Source organism: Paramacrobiotus metropolitanus, unplaced genomic scaffold (assembly GCF_019649055.1).
Source record: "Paramacrobiotus metropolitanus isolate TYO unplaced genomic scaffold, Prichtersi_v1.0 Parri_scaffold0000014, whole genome shotgun sequence".
Taxonomy (NCBI): domain Eukaryota; kingdom Metazoa; phylum Tardigrada; class Eutardigrada; order Parachela; family Macrobiotidae; genus Paramacrobiotus; species Paramacrobiotus metropolitanus.
This window is the reverse complement of record NW_026570234.1, coordinates 1-21,396: the sequence shown is the minus strand read 5'-3', so window position 1 is coordinate 21,396 and position 21,396 is coordinate 1. Positions and strand designations below refer to the sequence as shown.

General features: G+C 40.7%; 7 protein-coding genes across 8 annotated transcripts; 4 read left to right on the top strand and 3 right to left on the bottom strand.

The window, feature by feature from the left end:
• Window positions 1–56: 56 nt before the first annotated feature.
• On the bottom strand, window positions 57–4,538 carry LOC129584472 (DNA replication licensing factor Mcm6-like). 2 transcript variants are annotated; one of them, XM_055476642.1, is made up of 13 exons: window positions 4,254–4,538; window positions 4,009–4,161; window positions 3,808–3,918; window positions 3,263–3,565; window positions 2,984–3,096; window positions 2,613–2,915; window positions 2,403–2,544; window positions 2,181–2,322; window positions 1,687–2,079; window positions 1,288–1,449; window positions 1,054–1,192; window positions 678–827; window positions 57–604 (listed from the first exon to the last, which is right to left on the bottom strand). In XM_055476642.1, the coding sequence occupies exons 1-13, from the start codon at window positions 4,334–4,336 to the stop codon at window positions 336–338; spliced, it is 2,463 nt and encodes an 820-aa protein (XP_055332617.1). In that variant the 5' UTR covers window positions 4,337–4,538; the 3' UTR covers window positions 57–335. The 2 variants fall into 2 exon arrangements, with proteins under 2 accessions (XP_055332617.1, XP_055332618.1); XM_055476643.1 differs by having other exon boundaries at window positions 678–818.
• Window positions 4,539–4,743: 205 nt separating this feature from the next.
• Window positions 4,744–6,553, top strand: LOC129584770 (uncharacterized). The gene is made up of 3 exons (XM_055477083.1): window positions 4,744–5,182; window positions 5,327–5,390; window positions 5,808–6,553. Exons 1-3 carry the CDS (start codon window positions 4,970–4,972, stop codon window positions 6,239–6,241), a joined length of 711 nt encoding a protein of 236 aa, XP_055333058.1. The 5' UTR covers window positions 4,744–4,969; the 3' UTR covers window positions 6,242–6,553.
• A 707-nt stretch (window positions 6,554–7,260) lies between these two features.
• LOC129584514 (uncharacterized) lies at window positions 7,261–8,628 on the top strand. The gene is made up of 3 exons (XM_055476702.1): window positions 7,261–7,555; window positions 7,944–8,075; window positions 8,209–8,628. Exons 1-3 carry the CDS (start codon window positions 7,432–7,434, stop codon window positions 8,469–8,471), a joined length of 519 nt encoding a protein of 172 aa, XP_055332677.1. The 5' UTR covers window positions 7,261–7,431; the 3' UTR covers window positions 8,472–8,628.
• Window positions 8,202–14,080, bottom strand: LOC129584513 (alpha-(1,6)-fucosyltransferase-like). Its single transcript, XM_055476701.1, has 9 exons — window positions 13,470–14,080; window positions 13,207–13,268; window positions 12,047–12,218; window positions 11,003–11,117; window positions 10,270–10,760; window positions 9,867–10,049; window positions 9,641–9,791; window positions 8,982–9,242; window positions 8,202–8,899 (listed from the first exon to the last, which is right to left on the bottom strand). Exons 1-9 carry the CDS (start codon window positions 13,718–13,720, stop codon window positions 8,840–8,842), a joined length of 1,746 nt encoding a protein of 581 aa, XP_055332676.1. The 5' UTR covers window positions 13,721–14,080; the 3' UTR covers window positions 8,202–8,839.
• A 1,230-nt stretch (window positions 14,081–15,310) lies between these two features.
• Window positions 15,311–16,912, top strand: LOC129584538 (beta-1,3-galactosyltransferase 1-like). The gene is made up of 4 exons (XM_055476735.1): window positions 15,311–15,425; window positions 15,507–15,939; window positions 16,012–16,511; window positions 16,658–16,912. The coding sequence occupies exons 2-4, from the start codon at window positions 15,530–15,532 to the stop codon at window positions 16,879–16,881; spliced, it is 1,134 nt and encodes a 377-aa protein (XP_055332710.1). The 5' UTR covers window positions 15,311–15,425; window positions 15,507–15,529; the 3' UTR covers window positions 16,882–16,912.
• Window positions 16,874–18,779, bottom strand: LOC129584539 (uncharacterized). The gene is made up of 3 exons (XM_055476736.1): window positions 18,759–18,779; window positions 18,376–18,482; window positions 16,874–17,976 (listed from the first exon to the last, which is right to left on the bottom strand). The coding sequence occupies exon 3, from the start codon at window positions 17,951–17,953 to the stop codon at window positions 17,180–17,182; it is 774 nt and encodes a 257-aa protein (XP_055332711.1). The 5' UTR covers window positions 17,954–17,976; window positions 18,376–18,482; window positions 18,759–18,779; the 3' UTR covers window positions 16,874–17,179.
• A 260-nt stretch (window positions 18,780–19,039) lies between these two features.
• On the top strand, window positions 19,040–21,368 carry LOC129584529 (ribokinase-like; the record flags this gene model as incomplete). The annotated part of the gene is made up of 7 exons (XM_055476722.1): window positions 19,040–19,276; window positions 19,358–19,490; window positions 19,826–19,889; window positions 20,404–20,466; window positions 20,674–20,838; window positions 21,010–21,151; window positions 21,230–21,368. Coding segments are annotated over exons 1-7 (753 nt in total), but the record flags the coding sequence as incomplete, so codon positions are not given.
• Between the last annotated feature and the right edge of the window lie 28 nt (window positions 21,369–21,396).

The window sequence follows — 21,396 nt, the reverse complement described above, 5'->3', positions numbered from 1 at the left end:
GTTATAGCGAAACTGCGACTTCGGCGATAAGATTTGCGAATTAGCAATATGCTGGTTATCGGATCTTATACGTTGATGTTAAATCTGAAACCATACTTCCCGTACAGATAAGCGCTATCCACAATACATACCGTCATAACCAAAAAGAGCGTATCTCCAGACCATGACAAGTACAGCGGAAGTTGTATTGGTGACAGCGTAACGGATCGGTATAATTAGTAAAACACGCAAAAATCTAACAATCAAGACAATAACACGGCAAGTGCAACTGACGTATACGAAAGCGGCTTGTCTGAAAAAGGCAAACACATGCAATGACCAATTTACTTTCACAACTACTGGTCATCAGTATAATGATAATTGGGATGGACGATGATAATCGGGTTATCCTCCGCCGGACCCTGCTGGTCGCCGTCCGCCGCTTCCGCACCAATGGTTCCTTGTTGAATAAACATTATCACATGGTCCACCTTGGCCATGTGATTCAAGATCTTGTTCAACCGATCCGTTTTGACAATGAACTCGTCGGCCGTGACGTGAGGCTCAAATTTTTGCATGAACCACCGGACGACATCACTTTTCCGATTTTCCCCGTCAAGTCCCACTGATTATCCGAAAACACAAGGGTGTTTGTTTTACAAAATTATCTGGCTAAAACTTACAGAGATTCTACCTACCATCAATCTTTTCTTCCTCATTTTTCAAATAAGCGATGATAGCCGTGGCAATGTTGTGGTATGCCTCGTAAGTCAACGTGAACTTCTGTGGTGGAGCTTGGCCATCCGCTGGCTGCACATCCATAGGTGCATCTGCACCTTCTGAAATTTCTTTTAAGCGTTAAACACCAAATAGTTCAAAGACGACAAGAATGCCAAACCACATAATAAAAAAATTGTATATGTCCTCAGAACTATTGTATCCTCATTTTAACGCTTCTAAAAATTTTTTACATAACTTCACCATTTAAAAAAACACGAGCAACACATCATGGAAAGAAACAATATTATTAATCCACATATTTCCGTCTGTCAGTACTTAAATCACGCCACTCACCTGGGTTGCCATGCTCTTCCAAACCATCTTCTCTGTTGTAATCGTGAATTCCCTCGTCGATCTCTAAGTCAGCCTGTTCGACATGCACAATTGACTTTTCGATCAAACGCGCAGCCTCCTGGACATTCTGGGCAGTGACCTATCGAAAAACGTAAAGCTCATGAAGTGTTGTTACCCAACTTACCCTTGTACGACTATTGACAGCGACGAACAAAACAGAAAATCGGGACTTACCCAATCTCGGCAATGCAGCCTAGCCTTGGCTTCTGCCAGTCGGATCATGCTTTCCAGTTGGCGCACAGTGAAACGCCATGCAGATTTTGTTGTGGCATTTGCATCGGTTCGCCGCATGCGAACGTATTCATCCACCAGCAAGCGTTTGGCTTCTCGATCGAGCTGCAAAAACAAAAACTGAATAATTTCCCAAAGCGCTTAACAAGCGGCCTACTGAACCACGTTTACATGACTGCTCATATCGAAATCAGTTTTCTTATCCCGAGTAATAAAGTGTTCTTAAAATTATTTAAAATTAGCATATGTATACGTCTAAGTTTTTATTTTATTTTACAAATGCAGAAAAAACATGACTGCATTTGAGGTTACAATATACATAGCGACATGCACTTTGCATACCCTGGGTTTGTATTGTCTTGCAAAAGTAATGTACTTCCGGACTTCACTGAGAGAATAGGTTCGATGCTCTTCAGCCAGTCGATCGCGATGTAAATCAACAATACGCCTGGCCACTTCGACATCAGCATTCTCATCACAGTCGTCAATGAGAACGAAAAACAAGTCGAAACGAGACATAATAGGAGCTGATAAGGTAATGTTCTGTCGAAGAGATTTGCTCTTGTCGTAGCGACCATTAATCGGATTGGCCGCTGCTAGGATGGATGTGCGGGCGTTCAGTGTAGCCTTAACACCAGCCTTCGTAATGGAAATGGTCTGCTGTTCCATGGCTTCGTGGATAGCTACTTGGTCTTTGTAATCCATTTTATCAAATTCATCAATGCAGCATACCCCCTGGAAAAAGTCCCAAGATTACGACACACCGCCAACTGTAAAGAATATACGATGTGCGATCTGATTTAAAATTTGTAAATAGTATCTGCGTTTTTACTAACGTTGTCGGCCAACATAAGCGCTCCAGCTTCGATAACAAATTCATGGGATTCTTCGTCTTTAACAACCGCAGCAGTTAAACCAGCGGCAGTGCTAGCTTTACCGCTAGTATAAACAGCACGAGACACGAAATCCGTAACTTGTCTAAACATATACAGTACAAAACAGTAAGACATTGCCTCCAGTAAGTGTTCAATTGTCATGGTCAGAACTACGAAACCCACCGGAGCAGCTGGCTCTTAGCAGTACTAGGATCACCGACAATGCACACGTTGATGTCACCTCGTAAATGTGTGCCTTCTTTGGTTTGTTTTCCGACACCGCCAAATAACATTAACAAAATGCCTTTCTTCACTTCTTCGCTTCCTAAACAGGTGTAAGACTTACTAGATTATTCAGACCACCATTGTCCTTTAATCCAGCAAGCTTCTCACCGTAAATGGTTGGAAACATGCTATCCAGCAAGTGGTCGTAGATACGCGGATCATTGCCCATTTCCATCACCTTCTCGATCTCAGCTGGCGTCATCTCCTTTTTGAGATCTTCAATGGTGACTTCACGGTTTTCACGATTAACATGCGCACCATCCAATCCCGGAGAAGCAGATTCGATGTGGCAGGCCAAGAATGCCATTCGGTAGGTGAGATCACGAACACCCAGCGCTTTCAGTCCACGAACGCCCTCCAAATGGGACGCTTCAGTTTGCCGGTGTTTATTGGAGGTTTCGGCTCTCGCACCTATGTGCAGCAACTTACATTATTTTACGCACGGGTCGTGTTTTCAGTTGAGAAAATAGACAACCAACCTGGCACAGCTAACTGTCCAACGTCCGGCACGACAATCGGAGTTCCCGTGACCTTAACGCGGTCGCCCGGCTGGACTAAGTCAACACACTCCGCTCGCAGAATGACTTCCACTCTAAACATTTGTAAAATTGTAGCATTCTTCTAGAAGCCCTAAAGATAAATAATTTAACAAAAAACAAATGTTTTTTTAACAAAGCTGTAGCCAAACGAAAGACGGAAAAAAGAATTATGCATTCGGTTTCTCCAAACGAACGGAACCATTGTAATGTCTGTCTTACGTGCGAGGAATCGCTCCTCTGGGTAATTCGTCCTGCATTTCCTGTATACGGATTTTCTGAAAGTCGATAAACTTCGAATTCCTTATGTCCAAGGAAAATCGCGACCGATTGGAGCAAACGGGATTACGACACACTGTTGGCAGAGTGTACTTGTACTGCTGCGTGATGTTGTAGTTGACTGTCTGGCATTCCAGGCAGCGGAATGTCCCGGCTACCAGTTCCGGATGGACAGGATGAGTACGCACCACCTGACCAGTGATGATGCCCAATCCACCAACTTTATCCGCTCGCAGCTTTCTCATACTGTAAAAATATTTCTCATATTTTTGTTTTGAATTTGCTATCGCTAAAACAATCTTTAATAAACTTCAAGCATTTTTGCGAATTAGAGAGTAAGCCAACATCAACAGTATCCATATTAAATGCACACGTAATACATTAATATTTTAAAAGAAAAAAAGGAAGGCAAAACAAACACTAGGATAAACATAACAGGGTAAAAACATGCACTACAGCTGAGCATTTCTTCGCGATAATAAACTTACTCCCATTGAGTTGGATAATTTTTGATATCCAGCGTTATTTCTTTTTTCAGCTCATTCTCAAATGTCTCTTCGTAATATCGACGAACGGCACGAACTAGATACGGCATCACTCTAATGAAACAAGCCACTCGTCAGCCACGCAGAAACCACGCTTCATCAATTTTAGGCAAAACCATTCATTCATTGTATCATTAAACGCACCTGTAATAATCAGCAGCCAGGGTTTCGGAAGTTTCTTTGATGTAGCGTTCCATATCTTCGTAGTCGATGTGCAGAGACGATCGGTCAGGCAGCGCCAGATTACGGACCTGCTCCAGGTACTTCAGTTTTCCATCACCATCCGGATGAGGGCAACTACACACCGAATGTGCAGAGCGAGTTCAGAGAGTGATATGGGGAGTTCAAAATTACACAGTGCTATCATCCTTGCTTTTTTTAGCACCTACACATTCAAGAAGTTGAAGAAATTCTTCATAACTTCTTCGCCCAATTCATCCACGATTTTCGTCACACCAATGGTGGCAGCCATGATCGTGCAGTCTCGTAATATAACAGTTTTACAATATATAATTCTTGATCTATTCAATGACTGACGTAGTCCAGAAGGAAATAGAGCATTGTTTACTGCAGATAACAAACAACTAAAAACGGATTTGAAACCCGAGCTTTTGTGGTAGAATTAAAATTTCTCCAAAGACCAAAAATATGTCAGAATTTTTCGCTCGTTTGCTTGTGGCTTTCTGCGATTATTAATATTGTGGTTCCTTTTCGTCTTCAACAAGAGCAAGTCGGTCTGACACAGTAGCTAACTTCTGAGGGTCGGGTTACTTGTAGAACACTCGAGCCAATCATAACAATTCGCTTTATTTCCGTTTTGGCGGTACCCAGTCGCGCAACGGCGCTCCTGTGTAGTTTACGAGTTCATCTTGGTTTGTTTACACTGACGTTCTTCTATTAAAACGTAAATTACGAATACGTACTACTTGTTTCTTTGCATGATAGTTTGCGATTCGTCGCTCCAAATTCGAAAAACCAGCTTGTGCCGCTATAGATCTATTTTTCATATATCATTGTTTACTAAAGATTTTATGTAAAAATCCTCTCGCTCATCGTGATTTGTTGCGTACTGTTGCTCAATACTTACGCCAAGGTGCTTACGGAAATGAGCACTCTGGAAGAGGACATCGTTCGATGCGTCTTCAAACTAGTTCCCGTGATAAGTCCAAAGTTATCCGAAAGCACTGACTGCCAGGAGTCCGAAAATAACGGAACTCAACAGGCTAACGAAATCCCCAAAGAAGGCGCAGCTGTAGATGAAGCTGCCGATCCAATGAAGCCTCTAAGCCTACCAACAGTATATCTGCAGGACAATCAAGTAAGATATTGTTGATTTTAAATTTTTTAAGTACTTGACATGGGAACGAAGATAATCTAACATCGTATGATTCGTATCTCTTAAACTTCGGGCTCCCTAAAAATTGCTGGACGAGCTGGTAATGCGTAATTTTTAAAATTTCAGGCAGTTACACTGGGACGATGTCGTTTAACGCAAATACGAGATCTGAAACTGTCCCGCAGACAGGGTGAGGTTTAACTTTTTAAGGGTACTTTACTATTTTTAGTATTTTACGTCAAAAATTTTACACTGTTCTGGATTTCGATTCTAAAATTCCATCTGTCCTTTGGCTTTGTCATTCAGAATGCTGTCATTCGTCCTTTTGCTAAAATGTCCTTTAATTTTTTACTGTTTTCGCACAGTGGTGAACTGGTGACAATTACCGAATTACGCACAAGAATTAAGGAGTTCTATAATTTACGATTGAATTTTCCTGCTATTTACGATTTATAAAATTTATATTAATTAGATAGTTCATAAAATTTTATTCCATTAATGATTAATAATTCTGTTTTGTTTTTTTCTGCTGGTTATGATGGAACACCGTACGTACTTGGTTGGTTAACAGCTTAAGTAGTAAGTTTGTAACATTTACTGTGTACAGTCCGCGTGGAAGCCAAGGCGTCGTCGGGCCATGTGGAAGTGACCCAGTTGGGCAAATTGCAAAATTCCCGGATTAACGGCGATTCTCTAGTCTATCCCTGGAGTCGCATTATTTATCCCGGAGATTCGCTGTGCCTAGCTGAAAATTGTTATGAATACAAATTGGAACGCGGAGAGAATGCCGAGACCACGGTGCGATGCAGTATCCCTTCTCGGAAACGCCCAATTACCGAGACATTCGACACGGACACCGCTACAACCACTCCGGCCAGTGCCAGTTCTTCTCGCGGCCGAAAAAGCTACAAAATGGTCCAGGGATCACCATTCACGCCTCAGCAGCTGGTTGACCAGCTGACATTTTTAAGTTCGGGGAAAAAACGCAGGACAAGCTCAGTTGCAGAGGAGAAAACTGCCGCAAGTGGGGGCGAGAGTTAAAGCTATGTGTTTTGTCACATATTGTTTTGCATGATGTTGTCGTATAGAGGTGCTCTGTATTATGTGGAGCGTCGTGTCGGGATCCGGGCTTGGTATTTGTTATTATTTTTGGGTTTAGGTGATATTTTTTAATCGCGATGATTGGCAACACCGAGTAATATTGCGCCTTCCTCTTTGCTGTACTTGTTACACTACTTTTTTGCTTTTTTTAATTTATTACATCTTATTGTATTTGATATGGCATTAATACTGTTTTTTAAGCTATCGTTGTTGCATTATCAGTGCTTGTGTAGTAAATTTTTGGCTCATCGGCATTCGGCACTTAAAGGCATAGCAAGCACAATACGTCTGCAAAAATACTCCCTAATCTATTACACCGAAGAAGCAGCATGTTTTAGCACGTTCTTTCAAATTCCAGAAATTATAGAAAATTTAATAACTTGGAGCTGTCACGTAACAATAAAATTAAGGTAACAACGAAATCCGAGTAACTTTCGAGCCTTTTTTGCCCTTACTAATAATTCAAATTGCAAATACATATGCACCGAATACACGCAAGCGCATCCCAAACAATTACATATACTTCTGGTATCTATCATCCAAGTTGTACAAGAGTTTTGCGCTGCAGTGTTTGTATTTTTAGAACGCTCTGATTTATTGCCGAGAGTTCTGATGCCTTCACGGTCGCAAACAGAACAGTGTCTGCAGGGCGGACTTGCGAACGTCTATAGCAGAATAGCCGGAAACCGTCGCATCCAGGGTTTATAATTATCTTAAAATACACAAAGACTTCGCTTACAGTTACGCGAAAATACTGGGAAGAGACTCAACCGTGGCTGCGAGCGTTGAAAGAGAACAGTTGCGTACTGTGCGGTCTCCAACCGGCAAGTTGCAACTTTGCATAACGATCCAATCACTTACATAATTTATGAATTTATATAAAGATTAGCTCGGTCTGTTATCTGTGGCACCAGGCACCGGCTGCTGTCGAAGGAGAAAGAAGGGCATTTAAACGTCAGACGATTAGTAATTCTGCTCAAATCATGCTGGGAGCAACCTTGCATTTAAAGCAGTTCCGTCGCGCTGTGACCTGTGAGTGCTCGCTGTTGTTTGAAAATTATATTGAGCAAGTAGTCGAAAACTTTTGAGAGTTTTTCATTACACCGGTTCGGCTAACTGCTGTTCACAATATGGCTCAAACAATTGCTCCCACTGCTGATGAACTGGCGGCTAAACGCCTGGTCTTCCGCTATAACACCAGGACCGATACATACATTCATGGAGAAAACACTGGACATCCCGAAAAAACAAAAGGTAAGGAATCTCGACTTTGAATACTACGTAGTGCTCCTATACCGTATTTTGGTAATAATTGTAATGAAATTGTACTTACTTCTTACCAACTGGATAGCAACATTGATTCACATAGTGATTATTATGATTTTGTCCACGTGAGCTTGGACATACCTATTACTTTTGAACGTACAGTGCGCGGCAGTACTTACCAGAATCGAATTATCGATACAGGCCTAGTATAAATCGTACATAAAAGATAGAACTGACTGAGATGTTATTCCGAATAATAAAATAATAACAGCATATAACTAGCAAAGTGCAGCAGTCACCCTCCTATGCCGGTATTTTAAAATACTTCAACAATTATTTGTCTTATGGGGCAACAAACTTTTGGTTAATAAAACAGGCTACCAAAGCCAGGCGGCCCAAGAAAAAAGCATAGCGTGCTACTCCGCGGCTGAAAGCCAGTCATACAACTGTACAGCTTGCTTGTACTCCTGGGAAGATGGACATTTGGAATGGAATTTCGAACATCCCGGTAATTGCCTGTTCTAACTGCGTATTTCGATTCTTGGACTACATATAATATTAACCGGCGGTCGAGCATTATAACTCCCGAGTTCAATGTAATACTGGAATTTTAATTTTTATTCATATTCGTTTATTGGCAGACTGGAAAATCAAGAGCGCTCACCTGTCGCTACCCTATAAAACCGAGGGCGGATCAGTGAAGATATCTATTCTTGTGGATGACAAAGAAGTGGAGAACTGCCAAAGCACGGATGACGAAGAAAAGTGTACCAAGTTCGATCTGACCGCCGAAGGCCGTAAACTGACCGTTAAGGTTGATTTGAACGGACGCGCCATGTTGTTCCCGCAGTTGAATGCCGAAGATCCTTGCGGAGACTTTTACGTTTCCATCAAATTCGAATAAATACGAAATAAAACATTTTAAGGAACTAGAAATTCTGGAAATTTTTGTTTGCAATTTTGTTTGCAAAGGAACCAGTATGTTTCCGCAATTCTGCGTTTTCTTGTCTCGAATTGAGTATGCAACAGCACGATAAAATTCAAAACAACAACCAAAATAACCCAGCATCAGATTCGATTCCATTAATTAATGCAGCTGCAAGTACGAAAAGAAACACTCCCATAAATAACAAACACGTAAAACCAAGTTGAGTATAAAATATAGGTCATGAGTATTACCTCAAAAAGTAAAACGTTTAACACCGTAAAAAATTCACCACAGATTCGTCATAAACTTTCAATTAATATTTTGGCACTCGAAACGGCCGACATCTAGAGATCCACCGAATCCTCATAACGAGGCATATCATACGTCACAAAATGCTCATCGGCCTGCAGAAGCACAGTTGATGATACACAGTTCTATCTCGATCATCATCACCGATTTCCCGCTTTCTGGGGGAAAAAAACTTACCTTGTAGGACGGAAATTTGCCTTTGCGTAGCGTTTTAACGTGCTCGGCTACGGACAATCCATCCCAATGATTACCGGCGATTCCCAATAAATCGCCTCTGGCGAAGGAGATTTCCTCGCCATTCCTGGCAGTATGCGGCAGAATAGCTTCAAACTGATGGCCATTCTGTCCTCCGTAATAATAAATATCGTCCAGCGATTTATAGCGATCAGTTGCATCAGAAAATCGTGCCTGCATGACTTCGTATGCCAACCGGCAAACCTGAAGTAATAAGAGCTTTCAAATCTAAAATACGGCAATTTAATTCTATTAGCCAATGTAGCATTACCAGCATTCAGCGATCACGATGGCTACGTAGAGTAAGTGCATTTCAGTCGTTAAAAAATATATATATGTATATAAAAATACAATAACAGACTGTAGCTTCAACTACAAAGCAAGAACATGCTAGTAGTTATTGGCATGATGATTCAAGAAACTACGTACAAAGATTTTCTCTGTAAATTTTTAACCCTAAAGCACAAGACGAAAGAAACCCAATTTAAAATAGAAAATCTCGGGGAATGGTGAAGAAAATCAGTGCCGAAGACCTCGCTTTCATTCTCTCTCTATGGGATGCTAATCAGTAATCATCACTATTCATATGAAAAACTACGTACTTGAGAAGAGAACGTGCAAACAAGATAATCTGTTTGAGAAAGGAAGTGGACATCCGAGATTATTCCCCTAAGAGATTCATCCGAATAGCGTTTGCTCAGTCCAGCATTTGTCATCACGTCCACATCAGCCACCACATCATAAGCGGGAAACCTGAAGACATCTACGTGTTATTCAAAGCATCACGCACTATTCCCGGAATATGTCTCGCATGCACTGTGTAAGTACTTTGTTTTGCAATCTTGAAAGACACTGGGATCATCCGACGCGAGATAGACACGACGAATTGGCACTTTCTCGCCTTTTGTTACCTCCAACTGATCGTAATATTCGTCGACATAACGCATATATTCTTCAATTTCGTGTTTAGCGGCTTCGGTACCCACTTTGTCCGTCCGTCGCACATGAACCCTGTGAAAATGAAATCCACGTAATCAATAAAAATCGTAAAAAATTGTAATAAACGAATATCAACACAGTACACACTAAGGAAGAAATCTTAAATCTTAATGTTTTAATTCCCGTACATGCATTGCACAATGCGCATAAACCATATTTAAACACTAGGTTGAACCACGCAATTAAAATATCGCAAATAACCGCGCGGACCACCATCAAGGAATTTTCTTACCCAACAATCGGGGTCTGGAAGCCCATTTTAGTGGATTTTTCATCGAGATATTCTTTCATTTCCGGTTGGTATCGCCATAAATACGACACAATCTGTGCTAACCACCAAACCGGGGGATTTTTATGGAAGGCGTGTATTCGATCGAACAGATCGGCGGGCACAGCAAGCGGCAACCACATTGGACGCGACCGAGAGGCACCGGCAACATTATCAACAATGGGCATATCCAATACCATTTCTTGTCGGGACGCTTTATCATCTTTCCAGATTTTCGCCTGGTAACCGTCGGCATTGCAGGAAGTAACTGGCAAGAAGACTGACTCCCAGCCTTTTCTGGAATATCGCCAGTTTTTTGATTCCAATATCACAGTACGATTCAGGGCATAACCCGCGATAAGGCAATAAGTGGCATGGTGAATCTGGCAACCAAAACCACACGCTTTGTTGAGGTTGCAGCGTAAACGCTTTCTTGTGCTGCAGTCTGTTGGATGCTGCAAAATAGACAAGTACTTAAATAAAGACATGAACGAAGCAACAGGGCAACAAAATCTGAAATGCCTAATATACAGCAGGATATTTATCATAACAATAACAACGGAATAAAGTGTTGTGGGATGCAAGAATAAGCTTTGTTAATAAGTCGCTTTGTTAATAAATTTCGCGTAAACACTTTTCACGAACAGTTTAAAATTAAAGTGCACCAAGATTCAAGAGCGATCTGGATAGCGCATACCTGCAGACGATGCAAACGGGACTGGACAATTTTGGTCATTTCTCGAGATTTTTCGGTCTTCCAATCTGTAAGTCCGGCGGCTTGTTCCACTTGATCAATATCTTTTAAAATTACCCTGCCGGAAAAACAAGCACCGAATCGATTCGAGCTTATGCAAGCTTCGCGAGACTTAAAGAAATGTTTGATTAAGCGGCGCAACATTGTTTCTCTGCATTTATGGCATTCATTCCAACAGCAGCCATGCAAACACTGTGTCCTGCATCGAGCCGCTCGTTGTTGCTCTAAACTTACGATGCAAAGATCAAAGAAACATGCCAGCAGTACCCATCAGTTGACGGCGATGTTTGCAACCAGTGTTCTGAATCGACTGGAATGCTCGAAGACTCGAACAACAACATACATATCTATATGTCTCAAAAACGCAGTCTTTTACATTGTTAATGCAGAATGCAGTTATTATGCACAACCGTGTCAGAGTTTGCTTATAATCCAAAAAAAATGTTTTCTGCTGTGAAGCAACCAAATTTTCGCAAGACTATTCCTTAGAATTTATATCATCAGAAACTGTTTTAAATCATTAGTCGATAAGTACTGTTACAATAACAATACGGTGTCGTAAGCGTCTGTTGAATATTACGCACATTGCTCCATTTACCGCTACAACCTCATAAATATGACCTATAAAGTTTTCACACTACTACACCGCTAATAATATAATTGCCCTGTATTAACACCGGTTCGCTCCTCAAGTCAGAGCAACAGCCAACAAATACAGATCGGGATTCTTTGTACAATCCGTAATAAACCTAGAGACTATGCCATCGGAAAATTATTATGCAAGAGACTACATTTTCCCCTCAAACAACGCCTGACAAGAATACTTAAAGAACGTTTTAGTAAAGTAAACTCTTCGACTCGCTTATCGATTTTCCCTACAGTCGTGCAACTCCTGCATCGGTACTAGCACGATCAATTCGGGATTGATTGTCGTAGTATAATCTCAATTGCCATACAATCAGGAATCAAACAGTTGAACAATCGTACCTTTTATGCTCTGTGAGGAAATCTAGCATCTCTTTTGCAAAATTTTGCGCCTCTTCCGCATTTTTCATCTCAGAAAGCTTCTTCAAGTGGGTTGAAGTATACCGCCAAAATTCGATAATTCCATTTTCCAGTCGCCTTCTGGCAAGCTCGAATTCTTTAGTCGGTGTTATATCTGCAAATATAAAAACTCACGCCATAGATCAGCATTAAATGGCGGATTAAGATATCCAGCACAAGCGCTAAAAAATCTGAAACTCTGGTTGTGAATACGGAATTCCTATAAAAAAATACATTTAACGGTTAAACGGCCACTGTATTTATGCAGCAATTTCGTAATGCATGCAGACTTGAATAAATTCTTCAGATATTTACGTTTGTTGTGTGCTCAAAACCTCAGTGCCGATTTTAATGTCACATAGTCCAATGATAGTCAAAATCGTTAAAATGAAAAAGAAGCGGTAACACAATGATCTTGTGTGGAAATTTCTGCATGGATACAGGTGATAAACTTTTGCGCTCATACTCTGTATATTCCCACCACTCGATGTGCCACAGTTTCCTATTTTGTAACGCCGCATTACTTATTTCGACTCAACCTTACACTGAAATTTTGTATCAAATTTTTATTTATGTGGTGCATCGCAAAGGCTATTCCGCTGCTCAGGTGGCTAGTTAAGAATAAAAACTTGGAATAATTTCATAAGATATAAAATGGTAACGGAGATCGAAAATCGATGAAGAAAATAAATTAATGCACCGATCCGGGATCAAATTTTTATTAAATTCAATAATTAAGCTCGAAATAGCTTCGATTTGCGTGAACCAAAAATACACTAAACCACTTCCTTCCTCTGTCCTCACGAGATCCACCGCATCATGCAAATCTGACTCGTTTCTGTTATTAATCCGGCCAATCATAATCTCTGATTTTAAGAGATACACAAATGCAAAAAGCTTACTTCACGGCAAAATGCGCGCTTTTTCTCAATTGATCGACAAGCGTCACAAATCGCACAAATGTTTTTATATTATTTTTTGCAAAATGGGATAAACTTTATTGCTACCAGGTATAGTTTATTAATGGTGTCTGCAGGAAATATCTTAAGAAATGATTCGAAAACAAACGAAGAAAATTCTACTACTACACAGTCTACACTTACAATCAGCTGACGCAAAAAGTCCCTTCTCGCGCACTTCTTTTATGGTATCTTTGTCAGACCGTCTAAAATAAACACAAAAACACAGGTAATAAAAATACAGTAATAAACATTGACAGTAATAATTTACATTTTGATAAGCCCGGGCAATCTTAAGTGATCAGAGTACGCCACTGATAAAATATTTTATTGTGGATAATACTCATCGTGTATAATACAGCTCTCTCACCAAAACCATTATATTGGTATGCTCATGGTTCATTTACCGCAGGTCTTGCAGTCGCCTTTGCAGATTATCATTCTGTTTTTGCAATTTGTCGATTCTTTCCAGTGCGGATTTAATTTTCTGCACCTCTTCGGGAGGTGCATTTTTCCCCAGTAGTTTTTCCAAGTCTGTTCCGTTTCCATCGGAATTCAAATCCGTCACGATGAACATGCGAGAAATTCCAAACAGCATAACAAACCATAATCCAAGACCGATTAACAAATATCTTTTAAAGCGCGAAAAATTCGCCATGGGACTGCTGAGCTGCTCGGAAACCCAGCTTGCAATGATGGTCCAGCGCTGTCCACGTAGACGACGACCAGCGTCATAAACGAAGCACACACAGATGGCACATCAAAACAATCGGGTCAGATAATTTGACGAGAATCTTGCTGTGCGACACTTCGCGCGGTCTTTCATCCTAAATCAGTAGAGAAAACTATAAAAACAAAATTACTATAAACCCCAAATTACATTTTGCGCATTCAGAATAGTTTTCAAAAATCAAACAATCGAACGAATGAAACAAAAAATCTTGCAATCTTTAGAATGTCTATGGTTACTAACAATTGTAAAGCAAAGTTAGGACACGAAGTGAAACAGACAGGCAGAGCCAGTCAACGCCGAACAACTTATTACGGTCCCACAGATCTCTTGTGCGTGACTTCACTCTTGCATATTTTGCCATCAATCGAAGTCGGCTCGGTTAATACGCGCTCATTTGCCGACTTCCGCATGCATAATACGTACGTCAAAGCTTATTGTCGGCATAGTTTCATTGACTATAGTAAAACAAATTATTTACAATTTACGTTTATGTCATTTTTAGCAACAGGTTTCATCCCGCTTAAACAATTCCAAGATTATAAGATAATCATAGACAAGCATTTTTAGCTAAAAAACTCTTTTTGAAACATAACTGCAGTAACGAAACATAACTGCAGTACAGATATGGCAATGCACTCATTGCACTGCCGGCTGAATTTGTTAAAATACGTTTATTTACATTAGCTGGCACCCAATTAACCAAAGTTGCAAGTGCTGGTTCACTCCGTGGTCGTTACAAATAAATTTGTTAAAATCCAATAGGAATGTAGTATTTAAAGCGGTAATGCCCTTTATGCATTCCTGCGGTGATAGTTACATCTGTGGACGTCGGTTTGCTAGTTACCTTCGAGTCCGAACAAATGACTTCGGTTTCAGATCTGTAACGTATAACGTGCATGGAATGTACATGGCACTGCATGCAGCCTCGGCAAATGAAAGAAACTTCTTACGTATGAAGGTTTCCGAATTCCAAACTGTTATTGATACGTATATTAAACGCAATATATTCAAAAATGATTTATCAAGATATCGTCTCTTTTAAACTGACCCGTAGGTAAGATCATGGCATGATGGCGGTACTAAAAGAGATTTTGTACTGCCATGGCAAGATGCATTATGAATAATGGAGAAACGCTACATATATTATAGCTTTATTATAAAAGATACTTAAAGTTCTTCGTTAATTCAGCCCATGAAATTAAAGTCTTAAATTAAAATACAATCGTCTGTGTGTGCATTGTACTGTACAATTATTCATCGTACAATTGTATAGGTTGGTGGAATCGTACATACCCGACGGCACGGCGTACACAAGGATTTCACAAGCAAATACTTCATCGTTTTGGCGGATGTGTTTTTTAAGGCGCAGTACTTTAAAGTTTAAAGTATGCACGGTACAGTGCATTAACGATAAGTACGATACTCGTACAAAAATAAAGGTTAAAAAGGTATACGATTACTTACAGTCGCTTTTAATTACAGCCGACGCGATGTCGCCTCTTTATAACACCTAGAGTAATCTCCATGCAGATTTGTAGTTATTTATTCGCTGTCATGTAGATGCCGTGTGCTTTTACAAAGATCGCACTGATAATGCAGCTATGTTTTGATTAAATAAACTACCGATCACGTAAGTAAACCAGGATTCTTTAATTTTTGCTCACACTAATTTTTATTCTTGCACTTTCTTTTAATTTGCATATCAAAAAAGATGAAAGCCACACGCCATCAAACATGATATTTGTCAACCTGAGAAATTGTCTGAAAATAGTATGCTGTATGGGCTCCGTAGTCCTGATCGGAAGTCTGGTGATCGTTATGCATAACACAAGTCCGCACCGGCAAATGCAAGACGCGCTGAATGAGGAAGGAGGATGCTGTGCGACCATGCATAATAATGTCACTGGTTCCCAAGAGTATCTCCCTGAAACGTTTGTACGCTTTACCAGACATATTTCATCAGGACATTTTATTGGCCATGGAAAGCTTAAAGCGAACCACCACCGAAAGAAGCCTACCAAAACCGGCGCGGAATCGACGTTCCAACCGAAAAGCTGCCTGCTTGATGACAGGATACCGTCAATGATTTTGTTCGTTTCGTCCCGGCCATCTTCCGCAGATATGCGAGCTGCTATAAGAGAAACGTAAGATACACATTCCAGTAAATGTTTAATGTAAGAGAGGACTGTATTAAGCTGCATTAACATCTTCTACAGATGGGGTCTTACTGCAGCATCGTGCGGCGTAAAGGTCATTTTTGGTTTCGGCAAGCAAACGAATCGCAAAGTGCAAGCGCTTATTAGCACGGAAAGCGTTATGTACGGTGATGTGCTACAGAGCAGCCGCGTTCGGGATGGATACCGCAACCAAACCGCGTTGGTTCTATCCTTTTTTCATTGGGCAGCGGAACACTGTAAAGCCCCCTTAGTGGCCAAGGCGGATGATGATACTTGGATAAACTTTCCCCTTATCATGCCGTTCCTGAAAACGTTGCATTACGACCACTTCATGGTGGGCTTCCATTTTCAGTCGGGTACCAACGTAATTCGGGATACGCGGCATGCGCAATTTCTCACGAAAGCTGAGTATTACGCTGACCTTTTTCCGGTGTATGCATCAGGAATTCTTTATGTGTTTTCGGCGGCTACTTTGCCCGCACTGTTGCGCACAGCTTTTCATGTCCGCCAACACTGGATCGACGATGTCTACATTACCGGTCAGTGTTAACGTTCTTTACGAGTAACGCATCCAGATATATACCTTTCAAGTTACGGATAAAAATTCTCAGCTTGTTGTACTGAATATTTTGAACGCAACTTCTGTTTACTATTGCTCACACTACTAGAGCGCTTTATTTTGTAGGCGACCTGATTGAAGAAATCAACAAAAAGTGCACAACAAAGACGATTAGCAGTTCCATCTGCATACAGCGGGTCAACTTTTGGGGACTGGCAACTTGGCCAGATTTGCGTGCTTCTCCTGGATGTCATTTGATTAACAGCACCGCAATGCATAAAATCGATCCTTTAACGAAACGCTTGGCATTTTATTTGCCTTGCTTAGAAAATTTGAGGTTATGTGCATAAAATGTGGAGAAATCTTAAGTTAAAAAATACCCTGACGAATTGTACTATTTTGCACAACTCTAAACAACGCAACTATCAATCACACAATACAAACAAAGTATACACCATAAATAATTTTATTAAGAACATCAAGGTTCTGTCATATTGACCAACCATTATCTCTGCGTCAAAAACACTTTATTCAACGCACAGCCAATTAGACAAATTCAAGCACCGGGTAACCTTGAAAGAAGACACATTGGTCTATTGCAGTTCACACACATTATGTAATTGCCCACGGAACAAAGTGCGCCAACTGTTACTCTTTAACAGCCATCAATCCAATTGCATCTCGCACTCCATCCGCCGAGCGAAATTCATCGGGCAGAAACGGTGTGGAGTAGTAGGAGCACTTTAACACTTTAAAGCCCACTCGACGCGCTTCCCGTGCTAAAACTTCGGGATCGAAACGGTAGCCGGTCTGCGCAACAACAATTCGCTTCTGTCGGTTTTTATCCAAGGAATCTGTCGTCGTAATCCCCGGCCATTCCATTCCATCGGCTTTATTCTTCTCATACTGCGCAATAAAATCATCGGTTGTGCCGCGGTACGGGGAAGTGTTGGTGATGCATAAATACCCTCCCGGCGCCAACCAGGAATAGAATAAATCACAGGACTTCCTGACAGCCTCTGTGGTGAAAAACTGTAGTAATCTAGCTGCTACTACACCGTCCAGAGAACCAGCAGGCAGTTCCACATCCAGTACGCTGCCGGGATGGCATTTCAATCGCGACTGCTGCTCCGGTGATAGTTCATTCCACAGCTGTGACAGGTGTTCCTTCTCGAGGTCATTGGCAATAACAGTTAAGCCTTCGTCCAGCAACTTCTTCGTCACAAAGCCATAGGCACATCCCACATCGGCAACCGGTCGGGTGAAATTGCGAGATTTGTTAACGAATTCTGTCAAATACTCATCTAGTGCATTCTGCTGCCATCCCATCATGTTCAGGGTAGGTGTAAAAATCCCCGATTTCTCCGCGGAGATATTTTTATCGGCATAAACAGGAGAAGTCGTGCTTGCCATTCTTTTCATCAATTTTGGCAATGGTTGGCGCCCTAAATAAAAATTCCCAGTTTAGTGCACGACGTCGGTATCAAAGCAGTACAATAAAATCATACTAACGACAAACTAGGAATCCACACTGTAAACGACACTGATCTAGTTCTAGAGTAGATTCTTTAACTGCTAATACGAGTACTGTACAAATGAGAAGGCAAAAACTATGGTTGTTATAAGTCTGAACCAAAATAACTGCAAAAACCGATAGATCAAAGAAAACGAAAGCAGCGAGGTTTTTAAGCGCAGGCTCCACATCACCCCAATCAACTCGTTTTATGTATACAATTTATTACTTACGTAATTTTTATTTTATAAATTTTATTTATAGGCCTATAGCAATCAACAGAGCTGTGAAACTGTACGTGCAGTGCGGGCCATGTATAGATAGTATTTACCTGTCTTCGGTAACTTTAAGTAACCAGAAGTAAGACCCGTTAAAACTGAGCGAAAGCCAGGTGCAGCCGTATGTGAGCAGATGGATTTGAAAAGTGAATCACGAACCCTGAAACAGAAAAATCTTTAATAAAATCTAAACACGAGCAATACCTGCGCACGGGATCGCACCGCTAAAAGCCTGAGCGGTTTCACGAAGCCGTATTAACAATGCACCGATTTGCCAAATGGTTAATGCTAAAAAACTGATGACACAACGTCATCGATTTTTCGCGTTATCAGAAATCAGTTCCCTGATAAGCTAGATTCTTGATGTTAACATGGTGTTGACTATTGAGAGTTACCAAAATTATTTATCTATGTAAGCCGCAAACGGTATATTTACCACGTCCATATTACAATATGGGTATCAGCTAACAGTCTATTATGATTTATCACTCAGGTTTTATTCGCGTGCGCTTTTTCACTTCAGATAAGTTCAAATTAAAATTACTTCACCATGTACAAGCACTTATCAAATTAAAGATTTTATTAAAACCACCGATAGATAATTGATAACTGTAATGTACACTGTAATGACTGTATACAACTTGAATACGGTACAGTACAATTTGGTCGATACAATCAGCTGATTGCCACAAGCTGCGTCGTGTTGTGTACAGTATTGTACAGTACATGCATGTCGTGCGCTACTGCCGTTAGTCTAATAATCGCTTTATCGCTTGGAACAATAAAGATCTTATGAAAAATACAGAGCCAGATAATTTTTGAAGTCCAACACCTTGCTATCGTCAAGACTTTCAAGCATTTCGGAAACGATCGTTATTGGCGGATATCATCGAAACGAGACAACAGAATGGCTGAAATAGTTGTTGTTGGAAGCCTGATGATCGACCTAGTCAGGTCAGGCCTTGCGCAGTTATCCTACCAAGTACCAGCTACCATATTTTGTGAAACGTACCTCATCTTATTGATAAATTGCAGCGTAACGGAACGTATCCCGAAGCCAGGAGAAACAATTCATGGAAAAAGTTTCGCGCAGAACTTCGGTGGGAAAGGAGCCAACCAGTGCGTCGCTGCTCAGAGATTAGGTGCGCACACTGCTATGATTGGAAACGTAAGAAGATCGCATTAATAATTCTTCTTCAAGAAACAAAATCTATGCTAAATTTCAAGTTAAATTTTAAATGCGAAAGGTACTTATGTAGCGGAGTTTAGCGGTAAGGCAATCTGAAAACTGAAGTAAAACTTACTTAATTTAACAATTAACATCAATAATTTTAGCTTTACCATTAGCTACTATGCCACTGTGCCATAATACTGCGATTTGCGGCTAACTTAGCTTTTACTTCCGTGGTGGCTGCCCCTGGCATTCTTTTGTCAGCGTGAAACCGCACGGATTCCGGGACTTGTAAAAAAAGCGATTGAAAAGGAATTTTAACTTTGGTTTAGGTGGGCGACGATGATTTTGGGCATCAGTACAAAACGGAATTCGAAAACTCTGGAGCGAATACAGGTATAAACGAAGAATTTGGCAAACTGCGTAAGAGTTGCACATTTACAGATTAAAATGAAATACAGTATGATATTCTGTAGTTTGTACTTTCTGTTTTTAAAATTGCGATTTATGATTACGAAAATCATTTTGCATTAATAACGAATGATTTGTTTTGTAATTCGTTCTGGCTTTTTATCTTTCGGATTAATGGTATTTGTGAATATAATTTACTTCATGACACAAGTACGGAATGGAGTACATAAATATACAGTGATAAGTAATAACCGATAAATACGAGCACCACTGTTGTATCGTAAATACATTTTTGATGAATCCAGTGTGCTGAAAATGTGTAAGCACATGCGACCGGTGAGTAAATTTAAAGTAGAAGCTTTGAACTTGGCAGGCGTAGAGGTTGGCAATCGACCACTTCACCAAACGCGTGAATTGAATTCACTATTAAGTGAATTCCGAAACACAAAATTACATTTTCTAAAGGGAATATGCAGCCATTTTTGTTTCCACGTTCTAGATTATTTGCGACAAATTTCGAACTGCCGAACGGGTATTGCTTCGATATGGGTAGAGGCATCCGGTAAGTCGCGAAAGCTATTTGTTCATAGCCATACTCCGTAACGGTAATTAAGGAAAGCACAATTTTGACCTTTCTGCATATACGAGTGGTCGCGCTTTCAGGAAGTATATATATATCCCTTCAACGATTGGGAAACGATCGTGGTGCTGTATCTCTCTAATTATAATAATTTTACTGCGTTACAGTACTATGGACGTAGTTTTATAGGACAGAACAGTATAATCATAACAGCCAACGCCAATGAAAAGCTGACTGCTAAGAACGTTGCGGAAGCTGCAAAGGTCATCAAGGCGGCCAAGATGGTTATTTGCCAGTTGGAGGTGTCCCAAGAAGCATCGCTCGAAGCTCTTAAGCTTGCTAAGGCTGACGGAGGTAAGGAGATGCACGAGCAAATCTACATCATTTAAATTGAAAATTAGAAATTTGCGGAGAAACTCTGTGTGAATGTGCTTATATCGCGTGAACTGCATAGCGGGTCCAATAGTGGAAGCCATTTGTGCTGCAGCTGAGCAAATGGTAATACATCCCGTGATTTTCTCCTAGTGCGCTCCATTTTTAATCCAGCGCCTGCCACATCCGAGTTAAATGCAGCATTCTGGAACGTTCTGGATATTATATGTCCTAACGAAACGGAAGCTGAACTCCTGTGTGGATTCCCGGTTGATTCGGAAGAGTCTTATCAAAAGTACTTTTGTAGCCTCTGAATTATTACTGAGCCACTGACACAACGTGTTCAAATGCGTGCATGCTTTACTAATTGCAGGGCGATTGATTTCCTTTTGGGAAAAGGTGCTCAGACGGTCATATTAACACTTGGAGAAAAAGGAGCCGTTTTCGCGTCCAAGGACAGCCAGAAAATTACCCACGTAACAACTTCCAAAGTTCACGTCGCTGATAGCACTGTAAGATTCTTACAATAAAAATTAGGCT

Excerpts from the sequence above, each read along its gene's own strand:
- LOC129584770 (XM_055477083.1), top strand. The coding sequence starts at position 4,970 with ATGAGCACTCTGGAAGAGGACATCGTTCGATGCGTCTTCAAACTAGTT. Across the intron at positions 5,183-5,326 it reads TATATCTGCAGGACAATCAA|GCAGTTACACTGGGACGATG; the intron begins GTAAGATATTGT and ends TTAAAATTTCAG. Across the intron at positions 5,391-5,807 it reads GAAACTGTCCCGCAGACAGG|TCCGCGTGGAAGCCAAGGCG; the intron begins GTGAGGTTTAAC and ends TACTGTGTACAG.
- LOC129584538 (XM_055476735.1), top strand. The coding sequence starts at position 15,530 with ATGATATTTGTCAACCTGAGAAATTGTCTGAAAATAGTATGCTGTATG. Across the intron at positions 15,940-16,011 it reads CGAGCTGCTATAAGAGAAAC|ATGGGGTCTTACTGCAGCAT; the intron begins GTAAGATACACA and ends CATCTTCTACAG. Across the intron at positions 16,512-16,657 it reads CGACGATGTCTACATTACCG|GCGACCTGATTGAAGAAATC; the intron begins GTCAGTGTTAAC and ends TTTATTTTGTAG.
- LOC129584514 (XM_055476702.1), top strand. The coding sequence starts at position 7,432 with ATGGCTCAAACAATTGCTCCCACTGCTGATGAACTGGCGGCTAAACGC. Across the intron at positions 7,556-7,943 it reads ACATCCCGAAAAAACAAAAG|GCTACCAAAGCCAGGCGGCC; the intron begins GTAAGGAATCTC and ends TTAATAAAACAG. Across the intron at positions 8,076-8,208 it reads ATGGAATTTCGAACATCCCG|ACTGGAAAATCAAGAGCGCT; the intron begins GTAATTGCCTGT and ends GTTTATTGGCAG.
- LOC129584472 (XM_055476642.1), bottom strand. The coding sequence starts at position 4,336 with ATGGCTGCCACCATTGGTGTGACGAAAATCGTGGATGAATTGGGCGAA. Across the intron at positions 4,162-4,253 it reads TTCTTCAACTTCTTGAATGT|TTGCCCTCATCCGGATGGTG; the intron begins GTAGGTGCTAAA and ends TTCGGTGTGTAG. Across the intron at positions 3,566-3,807 it reads AATTATCCAACTCAATGGGA|TATGAGAAAGCTGCGAGCGG; the intron begins GTAAGTTTATTA and ends ATATTTTTACAG.
- LOC129584513 (XM_055476701.1), bottom strand. The coding sequence starts at position 13,720 with ATGGCGAATTTTTCGCGCTTTAAAAGATATTTGTTAATCGGTCTTGGA. Across the intron at positions 13,269-13,469 it reads AGGCGACTGCAAGACCTGCG|ACGGTCTGACAAAGATACCA; the intron begins GTAAATGAACCA and ends TGTTTATTTTAG. Across the intron at positions 12,219-13,206 it reads ACTTTTTGCGTCAGCTGATT|ATATAACACCGACTAAAGAA; the intron begins GTAAGTGTAGAC and ends TTATATTTGCAG.
- LOC129584539 (XM_055476736.1), bottom strand. The coding sequence starts at position 17,953 with ATGAAAAGAATGGCAAGCACGACTTCTCCTGTTTATGCCGATAAAAAT.